Source organism: Natrix helvetica (genome assembly GCF_964273705.1).
Source record: "Natrix helvetica genome assembly, chromosome: 1".
Taxonomy (NCBI): domain Eukaryota; kingdom Metazoa; phylum Chordata; class Lepidosauria; order Squamata; family Natricidae; genus Natrix; species Natrix helvetica.
Window position 1 is genome coordinate 273,988,271 of NC_138548.1, and position 14,167 is coordinate 274,002,437.

At 44.5% G+C, this 14,167-nt stretch overlaps 1 protein-coding gene across 1 annotated transcript in view; it reads right to left on the reverse strand.

Annotated features, from left to right (window-relative positions):
• The window catches only part of SH3RF2 (SH3 domain containing ring finger 2), a 90,034-nt gene extending 78,327 nt beyond the window's left edge, over positions 1–11,707 (reverse strand). The window contains 2 exon segments of the mRNA XM_081936014.1: positions 9,977–10,498; positions 11,571–11,707. Of these exon segments, the coding sequence (XP_081792140.1) occupies positions 9,977–10,357 (381 nt within the window). The 5' untranslated portion in view covers positions 10,358–10,498; positions 11,571–11,707.
• Between the last annotated feature and the right edge of the window lie 2,460 nt (positions 11,708–14,167).

Here is a 14,167-nt window from a genome sequence, read left to right on the forward strand (position 1 = left end):
GCACAGGTTGATGTCCAGACAATGAAACAAAGGTTTTCCTCCTAATTTTTCTGATGCTAGTTCTCCTTCCACCTACATCATCTTTTCTTGATGTGGGTCTTCATCTATCCTTGTTATAACCCTGTTCAGATAAAATGTACATATCACTGCATGAAATAGTTTTTAGAACAGGATCATATAGGTGTGGCCCTTCTACTGATTTCTGAAGATTCATAAGTCAACATGAGTCTAGGCCCCTGATGGTGAACTAATGTACTAATTGTTCTATAGTTCCTTGGTCTCATTGCAAGATGGCAATACACTAGTGGCAAGATAAAAATATTAGGAAGTGGCTAGCTGTAAGTTTTTACAAACACATCTGCTTGCAATACAAACTCATGGATAGAGAGTTATATTTAGAGATGAAAGGGTTGAACCTGTGGGTCAAGAAGTGATGTCTCATGTGAGGTTTTACCCTTCAGATGAGGTGGTCTGGTGGGCAGATTTTATGCTCAGGATAATTTTTTTCTTTTCCTAATCTGAGTTTGGTCACTTTGAGTGCAGAAATATACTTGAATTAAAGCAGCTGGGTAAGCATGGCATTCATATGACAGTTGACTAGATTGCTAGAATGTCGGATATCAGCAACAATAATAAAAAAAGCATATAGTAATGAGCATCTTAGTAACTAGGTTGTACAGGCAGCCATACTCTGCCTCAGAGAGGCACTTCATGTCACTTAGGTGATGCAATTTGCTACAGTGAGGTAGATTGCATTGTTTGATGACTTTTCTAGCTGTTCCAGTAGCTAGAAGTTCTCAGATGTTTTCATTGACTTCTAGTTACCTTCTGGCTTCTAGCATTACTAATCAAGGCCTTGAGAACCATGAATTAATGAAGCTACTTTTGTTTTAAGTCATCCCTCCAAAGCTTTGCATAACCCTCTTGGCTACAACAACAGACTACCACTGAAATAGGCAGTATATACTGTATTCTTCAACTGGGTGGTCTTTGATGTGGATGACCATCTATATAATTTCTAGCATTTACTTTGTCCTTGATTGGCTGGCTCTAGTGAAAGGCTGTTTTTCTACTGTAGGCTATATTGATGTGTGTTTTTCCATAGGTGAGCTACTGTTGAAGGCAAGTAGCACACTGCTTAGATCCTGCTGTAATGTGACCCTTTTAATAGATTAAATTCGATTTAGGACACATGACTACTTAATGCAGAACAGCAAATGGTTTACCTTTACCTAACAAAACTAAGTAGGGTATATTGACACCAGAGGAAGAGGGGGCATTCTCTCTATCTCACAAAATACATATATAAGTAGAGCAAATTAAATAATTGAAATAACCAAGCATTCTTTGGACCTATATCCAGGTTTCAACTGGCTCAGCATGCCGACTACAGCAAGATGAGTAATGGAGACCAATCAATAATGCATTACATTATTACTAGCAGTTCATGGCTCAAATTCATAATCTGTTTCAATTTGTATACCCCACGGCTGTCTTGCATTAAATTAAAGAGTTCATTCACCATTCTTCTGTATCTAAAAACCATATTTTAAAAATCATTTGGAAGATACCATCTGCATTTTATTTTTATTTCTTCTGGAGAAACTCAACTTAATTTTTTCCCCTGCCATTTTCCTCAAAAATAGTATTCATGCTCACTAGGGAAGAAACAGACACTGGACTTTATAATCCTGCTTCCTAGTCTTCTCTTTCAGTTTAAAAAGTCATTAGTTTTGGTAGCTGACAATGCATTATTTTATGTAGTTATAATTGCACACTATTAATAAATTCTGTACACATATTAAAAATAGACTAAACAAACACAATCTTATAATAGGGCTTCAGTTCAATCTCTTCCCCCCAGGAGTATTTGCCACTGAACACAGTGGGATTTACTGCTGAGTAAGCATGCATAAAATTTCTGTCTTAACACTATAGAGTAAGAAGATAGAATTTCAAATGAGCAGTCTTATGAGATCTTTCCCATTTAGATTATTATTGAGTCTACTTTGCTCTTTGGAGATTCAAAATTAATCCATGTTCACTGATTTTAGTTAGGGGGAGCCACCTTCAGTCTGAACACAAAACCAAGAGCAGGCCTAGTGGGCAAGATTGATATTTTCAGTCAATGGGAGGATAGGGTGAGTGGATTTTCTTAATTTAAGAGTGAGGTGAAGCCTTACAGACATTTAAGGTGCTACCTCTATCCTTCAATCTCTATTTTTTCTCTCCCATAGAAGAAGGCAAAAGTATGCAAAGCTTTAAGATATCTACTTCATTTACATTAAAAAAAAGAAAAAGTAAAGGTTTTCCCTGTCCAGTTGTATCTAACTCTAGGGGTCAGTGTTCATCTCCATTTCCTAGCTGTGGGAGCCAAAGTTATATGAAGATGCTTCTGTGGTTATGTGACTGGCCTGACTCTACATTGAGGTGCACAGAACACTGTTACCTTCCCAATGAAGTGGTCCCTATTTACCTACTAGGAGGAGAAGGAGCTTCCGGAGGGAATGGCGGCCGATCTGTGAGCTCCGCATGACTGCGGAGGGGCCTCCCTGCTGGGAGAGGTGCTGCCGACCCACAGTTTCACTCTGAGGGTCGGGATTTGTCAACGACCACCCCGGCTCTGCCCTGGCTTTGGACTGGCCGGGCAGGGTGATCGGGTGGTCGGCTGGTTGGGCGAGAAGCGCCGGGCGGAGAAGCGCGTGGAGACATGGAGACATGGAGGCATGGAGGTGTGCTAGCTGAGGCGCTGGCCGAGGAGCTGGTGAACCGCCGCGTTCTATGGAGTGGAGCGAAATGAAGCGGCTAGTGGAGGGTGGAGCTGAGCGAAGCAGACTGGAGCGAAGCAGACCGGAGTGGCAAGTTTGAAGAACAATGTCGGAGGTGAGGATTACCCTGGCAATCCACACGGCTCAGGCGGAGAGGGTTTGGCGATGGTGGCAGCGGGGGAGGCAGTCGGAGATGCCGAGCGCCACACCCTCTGGTCGCCATGACTCCTGGTTCTGCAGGGGAGTCGCAAGAAGAAGAACGAGGCCCGGGGGGCCAGAGAGTGCTGCCAACTGCAGGAGGCTTGGGAAAGCCTCAGGGAGTCAAGGCGGCCTCAGATTTGAGAACAACAGTCCCCGGGAAGATGAGCTCCAGGGTTCCCGAGGAGGCAGATGGCCATTCTTCCCTGGGACTGGACATGGAGGAGAGATTGGTAGACATCTGCTGAAGGTTTGACTTTTTCCCTTCTATTCCTGTTGACAACTGCCTCCCTTGCTAAAACTTCGAATTCTATCAATTTTTTCTATTACCATGACTATGGCTTTGCCCTTAACATCCTGCTTTAATCGGCTCCAATACCATCCTGAGATCCTCCTTAGATAAATCTAGCTAGTCGGCTAGCCCACCAACTTACCCTTTCCATCTAGGGTAAGGACAATCTCTTGACAAACTATGATTCCATCTACAGCACTTGAAATAATCTTGCCCTGTGATACAATTGTATGATTCTCACGCACACGAGGTCTGACCTACTGCTACTGCGAGAGTCCCCCCTCTCGCAGGTATGGCCTCCAGCCCTTTCAAGGGCCCACCTTGAGGACGGGTTTATTAAACCAGAGAGGTGGAGGAAGCGTAAACTAAGGGGCTTTTTAATTAATCGTTTTTTAATAATTTTAAGGGGTTCCAAGGTTGGGGGGGGGTGGATCAGGTCAGGAGTGATGGTAGAGCCAGGCGAATAGGTGTGGTCAAGAGAGGAGGGAGCAGAGTGGGGGAGGAGAGGGAAGATAGCATTCCAATACAGGGCTCCTTGATACCAACGGTCGTAGGGAGGGGTAGGTGCGAGGACAGATTAAGAACTCGTAGTCGGTTGGGAGACCGTGGTTATTGGTCATACCCGGTCGTTTGTACCAACCCCCGCATGCTAGGTGGTCAGGATCTACAGACCCAGGGCCTGAGGCTGTTGTTATGCAATGCGAGGTCCGTTGTCAACAAGGTCCCTCTCATCAATGATCTGATTTTGGAGGGGGAGCCGGACCTCGCAGGAATAACAGAGACCTGGTTGGGCCACGAGGGAGGTCTACCCCTCGTGGAAATGTGCCCACCAGGTTATCAAGCATTCCACAAGCCACAGGCCCAGGGAAGGGGCGGAGGGGTAGCGGTGATTATCTGGGAAGACTTAGAGCCGAGAGAGTTCACTCTGCCGCAGACATCCGGGTGTGAGTCCCTTGTCATGACATGGGGCCCAGGGAGACAGTTGGGCCTGCTGATAGTATACCTGGCTCCTCGCTATACATCAGCGGCCCTGCCTGAACTCCTCGAGCTGATCGCATCGGTGGCGGTTGAGACCCCCAAACTTTTAGTGATGGGGGACTTCAACCTGCCGTCGATGGGAGAAGCGTCCGAGGTGGTTCGGGAGTTCATGGCTTCCATGACAGCCATGGACCTGACTCAATTAATTCAGGACCCTACGCACGAAGGAGGCCACACGCTGGACCTCGTTTTTGTCTCTGGCCAGTGGATGAGTGATCTGGGAATAGGAGATTTAACTATCACTCCCCTGTCATGGTCAGATCACTCACTTCTCCAACTTGACTTCCCTGGTGCTACCCCCCGCTGCGGGGAGGCGGAGCCGGAAGGCATTAGATGGTTCCGCCCCAGGCGCCTGATGGAACTGGATAAGTTCCAGACGGAGCTTGGGCCACCTCCTGTAGACCTGACCCGCCCCCGGATAGAGGACCTGGTAGCCGCATGGAATAGTGCGACTGCCGGGGCCCTAGACCGGGTGGCGCCTTTGCGGCCTATCCTGCGGCAACGAACCACCCTGGCCCCTTGGTTTACCGAGGAGCTAAGGGTGATGAAACGCCACAAGAGACGCCTAGAGAGTCATTGGAGATCCTCCCGCTCCGAATTTGACCGAGCACAGGTACGAACCTACTTAAGGACATACCTTGTGGCATTAAGAGCGGCCAAACGTCGACATTGTGCCGCTCTTATTGCGTCCGCAGATAACCGCCCTGCCGCCCTGTTCCGGGTGACCCGCTCCCTTCTGTCACAGAGGCCGCGGGAAGCCCCCCTACAGGGCAGGGCAGAGGAATTTGGGAAATATCTGCAGGATAAAATCACTCAAATCCGGAGGGAATGGGTCCCTTTCAGTGGGCTAGGGGAGACGCCCGAGGCGAGTCTTGAGAGACCACTCTGGGAGGAGTTTGACTCGGTTGCCATCGAGGATTTGGACAGGCTACATGGGCGTCTGCGACCTACCACATGTTTATTGAACCCGTGTCCCTCCTGGCTTGTACTGGCATCCTGGGAGGTTACACGCGACTGGCTCCTGGGGCTGGTGAATGCTTCGTTGGATGAGGGGTCTCTGCTGGCTGCCTTGAAAGAGGCGGTTGTGAGACTCTTACTCAAGAAGCCTTCCCTGGACCCAACGGAGCTAGCCAATTATCGTCCTGTCTCCAACCTTCCCTTCTTAGCGAAGGTTGTAGAGAGTGTGGTGGCCCAACAGTTCCCACGTCACCTGGAGGAAAATGATTATCTAGACCCGCGCCAGTCTGGCTTCCGACCTGGGCACAGCACGGAGACGGCCTTGGTCACGTTGGTTGATGATCTCTGGAGGGCCAGAGATAGGGGCTGTTCCTCTATCCTGGTCCTATTAGATCTCTCAGCGGCTTTTGATACCATCGACCATGGTATCTTGTTGCACCGGCTGGAGGGGTTGGGGGTTAGGGGCACCGTTTTACGGTGGTTCGGCTCCTACCTCTCCGGCCGGATGCAACGTGTGTTGGCAGGGGAGCAGAGATTGACCCTGAGCCCCCTCACTTGTGGGGTGCCACAGGGGTCGGTCCTCTCGCCTCTCCTGTTTAACACATATATGAAGCCACTGGGCAAGATCATTCGTGGTTTTGGGGTGGGATATCATCTGTACGCTGATGATACTCAGCTGTACATTTCCACCCCGAACCACCCCAACGAGGCCGTCGAAATGATGTCCCGGTGTTTGGAAGCCGTACGGGTCTGGATGGGTGACAACCGACTCAAACTCAACCCCTCCAAGACGGAGTGGCTGTGGCTTCCGGCCCCCCAGTTCAACCAGTTGCTTCCATCTCTGGCCATCGGGGGCGAGCAACTGGCCTCCATGGAGCGGGCGCGCAATTTGGGCGTCCTCCTGGATGCCCGGCTGTCCATGGATGACCATGTAACAGCCGTGGCAAGGGGGGCGTTCCACCAGGTCCGCCTGGTGCGCCAATTGCGCCCCCTATTGGACCGGGATGCCTTACGCACAGTCACCCATGCGCTGGTGACGTCTCGCCTAGACTACTGCAATGCTGTCTACATGGGGCTTCCCTTGAGATGCACTCAAAGACTACAGTTGGTCCAGAATGCGGCCGCGCGGGTGATTATGGGGAGGACTAGGTTCTCCCATGTAACACCTCTCCTGCGCGAGCTGCACTGGCTTCCTGTGGTCTATCGGGTGCGTTTCAAGGTTTTGATTACGATCTTCAAAGCGCTCCATGGCACAGGACCTAGCTACCTGCGGGATCGCATCCTGCCCCATACATCCCTACGACCAATCTGCTCGTACAGAGAGGGACTTCTCCGGGTGCTGTCCACTAAACAGTGTCGGGGGGGCGACACCCAGGAGTAGGGCCTTCTCTGTGATGGGCCCAGCCCTTTGGAATGACCTCCCCCTCGACATTAGGATTACCTCCGATCTCCGCTCCTTCCGTGTAAAGCTCAAGACCCACCTTTTTCAATTATCTGGCCTGGCTCAACCATAGTTCCATTCTATTCCTCCTGACAGTCTTTTAAATTCGTATTTTAAACTGGGGTATTTTAATTGCTAATTTTATTATTACTATTGTATGTATTTAATGATTGTTACCTCCTTCGTGTATGTGTGTGTATATGTATGTATGTATGTATATATATATGTGCTTTTATTGTACGCCGCCCCGAGTCCCTTGTGGAGAGGGAGCGGCTAACAAATTAAATAAATTGAAATTGAATAAATTTGCATGCTTCCGGATTGTTAGATGGGCAGGATCTTCCCAAAACAGTGACTCTGTTGAATCCAGTGATGTCATGATCAGTGGTGGGATTCAAATTTTTTTTACTACCAGTTCGGTGGGCGTGGCTTGATGGGCATGGCAGGGGAAGGATACTGCAAAATCCCCATGGGATTTTGCAGTATCAATACAATACAATACAATAGTAGAGTTGGAAGGGACCTTGGAGGTCTTCTAGTCCAACCCCCTGCCTAGGCAGGAAACCCTATGCCATTTCAGACAAATGGCTATCCAACATTTTCTTAAAGACTTCCAGTGTTGGGGCATTCACAACTTCTGGAGGCAAGCTGTTCCACTGATTAATTGTTCTAACTGTCAGGAAGTTTCTCCTCAGTTCTAAGTTGCTTCTCTCCTTGATTAGTTTCCACCCATTGCTTCTTGTTCTACCCTCAGGTGCCTTGGAGAATAGTTTGACTCCCTCTTCTTTGTGGCAACCCCTGAGATATTGGAACACTGCTATCATGCCTCCCCTAGTCCTTCTTTCTCTTAAGCTAGACATACCTAGTTCTTCATATGTTTTAGTCTCCTGTCCCCTAATTATCTTTGTTGCTCTTCTCTGCACTCTTTCTAGAGTCTCCGCATCTTTTTTACATCGTGGCAACCAAAACTGAATGCAGTATTCCAAGTGTGGCCTTACCAAGGCATTATAAAGTGGTATTAATCCTTCACATGATCTTGATTCTATCCCTCTGTTGATGCAGCCTAGAATTGTGTTGGCTTTTTTTGGCAGCTGCTGCACACTGCTGGCTCATATTTAAATGGTTGTCCACTAGGACTCCAAGATCCCTCTCACAGATGGTATTTAGCGGTTTTCCGAACTACTCAAAATTTCTGCTACCAGTTCTCCAGAAGTGGTCAGAACCTGCTAAATACCACCTCTGGTCATGATGCTATCACCCCTCTAGTCCATGGAAATGCATTGTTGTGGCTACAAAAGGTTGTCCATCTCTGTTTTAAGCTGATATATTTTTTTTCCTTTCTAGGCTAGATGCTACTGCCAGGATAATATAAACTTATAAATCCCAAATCCTCTCAAATTGAAAAAAAGGATTAACCTCAAAACTGAGTTGAGGAAGAAAATATATATTTTCTGTCTGTAAGACACTGTCATTATTAGGCTACTAACAATATTAAAGAAAAGCAGGATGGACTACAGAACTGTGGAATCTCTGGCATCCAATCCATCTGGGCTGTGGGAAGCGTTTGTCACTTCAGTGAAACTCTACCTCCCATCTTTTCACTGGGGAGTAGCAGTTTTCTTCAAGGCAACGGCGACGCCTTGAAATAGTGCTTCACCTGGATTTTGCCTGTTACTTAGCTGTAGTGCAGGAAAAGCCAGCTTTCAGCAATGTGGCCTCTGAAGGCACCTCAAGCTGGGGACATTTTCAAGTACATGCATCAGGGAGGAATCATTTCAAAGCATTCCTGTGTTCTTCAACCTGCTACTCTAAAAACTATGTGACATCTGGAGGTGGATATGGTTTTAGAGGAGGCAAAGCTTTCATGTTACATCATCTGACCCACTTCAGGGCTTCTGGAGGGATCTGGTCTTTAAGCCAGATTCTATATCTTAGTTTAATGTAAATTAGCTTTGTTGATTTGCATTAAAAAGTCACTTAAATCATTTGTGTTTATTCAAGCACAATTGTATGGGAGTATCAGGTTATCAAAGCTACTTTTTGGGAATAAGAATTACACAACAGATTATGCAGATTTATTTGCAATGTGAATGAGATAAGGAGAATGAAGCTGCACTGATGTATAATTAGGAAAGTATCTAGGTTACAGATAACTTCAAGCTGGGCAAGTCTGGGTGAAGGCATCCTGTTGACTTCATCCACTATCATTTGCTCTTGTTATTTACCTCCTAATCTTGCCTTCTCCTACATACCAACCTCCACATGTTATGGGAATCCCAGGCAATCCAGACAGAGGATAAATAAATGCAAGTGGAGTAGCCTGCCTTCTTTCTTTAATACATTTGTTTTGAGAATTCCTTAAAATGTGGTTCTTCTAAGTACATTTTTGTAGTTTTAAATGGCCATTGTCAGAGGGTGATCAACATCTTTCAGGTTTCAATACTAAATAGAAAATCACTCACCTAACAAAGACTGAATTACAGGGACCTGCCTGCAAATTATACTCTTGAAAAATTGTTCTAAAAACATACACAGTTATAATTAAGAAAAAAAAGCTCTTAATTACATGATCCAAAAGCTGCCTCTGCCTGCCACCCAGACCCATACAGTTGGTACCCTCACAAGTGTGTGTGTCAATCATTTTGTGTGAGTCAGTGTGAACTTTTCAGTGAGTTGTGTGTGCATGTGTTCACATATACATACCCTTCAATTTAAGGAAGACTGGAATAACCAGAAAAGTAATGAATCTAGGACACAACTGACCCACTTTTTTAACCATATTCTGGTCCTGTCACACTTTCAAAAGATCAAAAAACACTGTTTTGTATTTTTTTTAAAAGCTACTTTTGTAACAGCACAAGACAAAATATTTTTTTTTAAAAAGGTTCTGTTAGACTTCTAACCTTTCTCAGTCCTTGACAGGTGTGAAAATAATTCTGCTTTTTCATATATATAAATTCTCCATTTCCTGATTGAATCTAAAACTGGAAAGAGCCATACTATAACATTACCCTGAAAAGTCTCAGCTCAATTTCGGGCTCAGCTGGAGAGGGAAAACCTCTGAGAATTCAAGACTCAAACTCTTGGCTAGAAATAGTTCCAGACGGAATACATTTAAAATGAAAGTAAGAGTTGTACAAATCCAGTTAAGACTGGTAGGGACCTCAGAGAGAAGTCAGACTGCTTTATAATTAGCTGAATTCATCTAACTCCTTAAAAATGAAAAGTGGCAAAATAAATCTTCCTAATACAGGTAGCGATGAAAGCAATAACCTTCCTTACCTCTTCCAAAGGAATCCTGGGACTGGAAGTCATCCGATATTGATCGAGCTCTAGGTTTTTTGGCCCTCCCCCCATTTTCTTGATGGAGGCAGGAGAGGAGAAGGCTGAGGATCGTTGGAGGGAGCCATACTTCATCATGCTTGTTCCAAACCGGATTCCATCCAATAAACGTATCAAAAATAGGTTGGAAGGCAGTTCTTCAATATTGCTGAGTACAAGGGTTCGACATTCAGGGCATCTCAGCTCCTTGTGTGATTTCAAAATACTCTGGAGACAAGGCTTACAGAAGGTGTGCTGGCACGGAAGCACCTTAGCGGAGGCATCCAGCTTTTCCAGGCACACTGGACACTCTAGCATGTCGGATAAAGATAAGTTGTCCATGATGATATTGATGTTCTACTCAGTGAAAAACTCCAGCCTCAGGTTGATCTAGAAAAGTCCACATGGTTGGAAGGAGTTGGTTTGTTCAGGAATGTCCTATGCAGCATACTGGTAATTGTAAACTGTAAGAGTTACTGTATTCTATAAAGAAAATAACAGAAGAGAGGAATTACAGAGCATAAATATTTCAGTATTATGAAATGCATGCCGCCAACATTTCAAGAAACCCTTCATTAAGCAGTTTGCTCGTGGTATGTTCTCTCCCTTGCTCCTCATGTAGGTGTGACATTATTCATGTCTGAATAAGTATTAGATAAACATAATTATACCCAATGGCCAACTGGCATCAAGAAAGACCCAAGACCCAAAGACCCAATTTGTCGTTGCAGGTAACCATTGAATAGTAAGAGAGACCTTGTTCCTTCCATCCCAATTGAGTTGATCACAGTAAGACAATACGCTTCTTGGGTGTATTGCAGGGTGATCCATCCATCTTCAAATAATGTTACATAAAAAAAGAATTATGTTGTGAATGTGACCAAACAATCACACCACATACAATACAAACAGAAGGGATTCTGCTGAGGCAGGGCTGAACACATTCTCCTCTCCCTTCTTTTGAAACTACCCACTTTATTACGTTTCTGCATTTTCCCAATTTTCTCCTAGGAAAATCACCTTAATAAAAGACACTGTTTTGGCATACCTGGAAATAAAACAACCCGTGCTTGATTTCAAGAGACTGGCAATGCAGTTTGCTTTGTCTTTAATAGTTGACAAGCTAATACCAACCCCCAAAATGGGGGGGGGGATATTATTCCACCCACAGCAGAAAAGTTACCCAACCTGTTCAGCACCTTTCCCAACAGTATACCAAGCCAAAGCAGTACCGATATTTCATTCTCATTTCAAGTCCTGGCCTGCAGAAATGAGCCCCATGCCATCCCACATCAAAACACTGCCTGTTAATGAAGACTGAATCTCGTATATCGAGTCCGATCAAATGTTTCAAGTGTCGCAATTCCTGAGACACTTCCTTTCCTTTCCTAAACTTGAACAATCCGACCTTGCTCTCTTTGTGACTCAGACTGCCGAGGAAAAGTGATCAGCCTCAGGGGCTGAGCTATCTTGCTGAGTGCTGAAGGAAGAAGCTGTGGGGGGAAAGAAAGAGGTAAATTAGAACAGGCTCCTAATTTTAGTGCGTGCTACTGACCTTGCATTCATGACCCTCTTTAAAATGAGTCCATCTCAAGAAATAACAGCTCCAGAGCCTGCTTTTCTCTTTCTCTCACTCTGTATTGCAGCTGCATTGAAAACTTTAACTAGGTGCATTACTCAGCTAAACTTAACACGTGCTGCCTTGTTAACTCATATGTTGCCAGGCTGCTTACTCCTACACAGATTTTTAGATCAGGGAACAGAGTGCAATCTGATTAGGCACCAGGAGGGAGCTGTTTGCTTGAAACCACAAATACGCATTTGAATTTTTTTTTGGCCTTGATTACAGTACATTGGATCAATAATCTGGCATAGTTTGTTTGTTTTTTTCTTGAGAAGCTGATCTTGTTTTAGAAGCAGAGGGGGAGTGTAAAATGGGGATTAAAAAAAACTCCACAACAAGCCTGTCTATAAAAGCAAAGAGGTGCCACAGAGAATGAAGAATGCATTTTGGGATGCCAACAAAAATTATATCCAAACACCCACTTACCTAGAAGTAAATCTCACTCAATTTAGTGAGATTGCTAAGGAGTAGACCTACGTGGGATTGCATATTTAGAGAAATGAAACTTCAATCTCAAGAGGCATCTACTGGGGGAGTGAGTGCTTTTGTTTCAGATCCAGCAACTTTCTTCTAAATAGCTCATTCTTTGCCACTGACTTTGCCCAAAAGGAGAGAGACAAGATCTAAAGCAAGTCTTTAGATCAGAGTTTAGCTCTGCTTGAAAGAAAACAGCTTGGTTGCAACTTTGATTAAAATCCATATTTCCTCTGCTACTATTCATTTGAGCTGGAATTACGTTTAGATGTGTTCTCTTAAATAAAAGAAACTGCATCAAAAGGAGCTTGAAGAAAGTCCTTGGAATGAGTCAATGAAGCAGCCTCTACCCCGTGGGACCCTGACCAAGACAACTCATAATGCCATCACTTTCCAGAGAAAAATAATCCGCCAAACCCCTTCAGTTTTTTAAAAAATTGCTTCTGTTGGCATCTTTTCGGTTCCACAGTATCCTTGTTGAAGTTTAGTAACCAGCACTGTATAGGTACTGTAGTCTTCAACTTATGCTAGGTCGCTTAGCAATTGTTTGAAGTTATGAGGGACTCACCTTGGGGCTACTAATGACCTGGATTTGAAGTTCTGATAGTTCACCCCCATGTAGTCAAATGACTGCACTTCAGGTGCTTAGCAACATGGCCACATTTGTAGCTATTTGCAGAGTCCTGAAGTCATGCAATTGCATTTTATGAAAGTTTTGCTGAAAATTTACATTTCTATACTTTTCAACAAAACTGGGCCCATAGAGATCCATTGACCATGGAATTTACTTAACAGTCGCCACAAAAGGATCATTAATTTGGTCAGTCATGTGACCAACCTGTTTTACAACCACTATGACATTTGATGGACAGGATCCACTATGGTTTAAGTCAAAGACTACCTGTATATGTAATTATTGAGTCTGTCATCTGCATCTCTATAACTGTCTGGTTTGGCTCTGCAACCAAACAAGACAGACACAGATTTCAACAGATAATTAGAGCTGCAGACAAAACAATTGCTACCAACCTGCCTTCCATTGAGGACCTGTACACTGCACGAGTCAAAAAGAGGGTTTGAAAATATCTACAGACCCCTCACATCCTGGACATAAATTGTTTCATTTTCTAGCCTCAAAACGATGCTACAGGACCCTGCACTCCAGAACAACTAGACAAGACAGTTTTCCCCTGAATGCCACCACTTTGTTAAACAACTAATTCCCACAACACTGTGAAATTATCTACTAAGACTGTATTACTACTATTCTTCTCTTCCTTCTTATTACCTATCTCTTTCCTAGTACCTATCTCTTTTCACTTATGACTATAACCAAGTTGCTGTATCTTTAAAATTTATATTGTTTTATTTGTTTCCTAGTATAATTTGATTGCTTATTAGTAACCTATGACTATCACTATGTGCTGTATCTTATGATTCTTGATGAATGTATTCTATTTTATTTTTCTTTATGTACACTGAGAGTATATGCACCAAAGACAAATTCCTTCTGTGTTCAATCACACTTGGCCAATAACAAATTCTATTCTGTTCTTTCTATATACATATACTCCAATATTGCATTCATGCTGTACACTGGTGGGTTTCACATTTTGTTATCACCAGTTCACCGCATGTACCCTTGCTCGCTTCATGCATGTGCCTGGCCTTCCATGCATGCGTGAAAATCTGGGTGCATCCTATACACTGAATGCAGCATTTTTGGCCTACCGAAACCCCACCTCCTTTGCAAAAATGGATGTGCAGAGGGTTTGGGAGGCTTGGAAAGTGCTCATGAGGGATGGGGAGCCATTGTTGGGAAAAAACTCACATTTTGAAAATGTTGAGTTTCTTGTTCTGAGTGCATTTCTTCAAGAGAAACCTGTTAGAGAACATATTCTGCTAATGGGCAGAACAAAATCCTAAATGCGTAAGACTATTCAGTCTCTTGCCTCTCCCACAACTTTTCCAGCTTTGTGGATCTGCATGTGTGTGTGTGTGTGTGTGAGAGGAAATGGTTCTGTGGAGCTTCAAATGGAGCTTCATGAGCACAC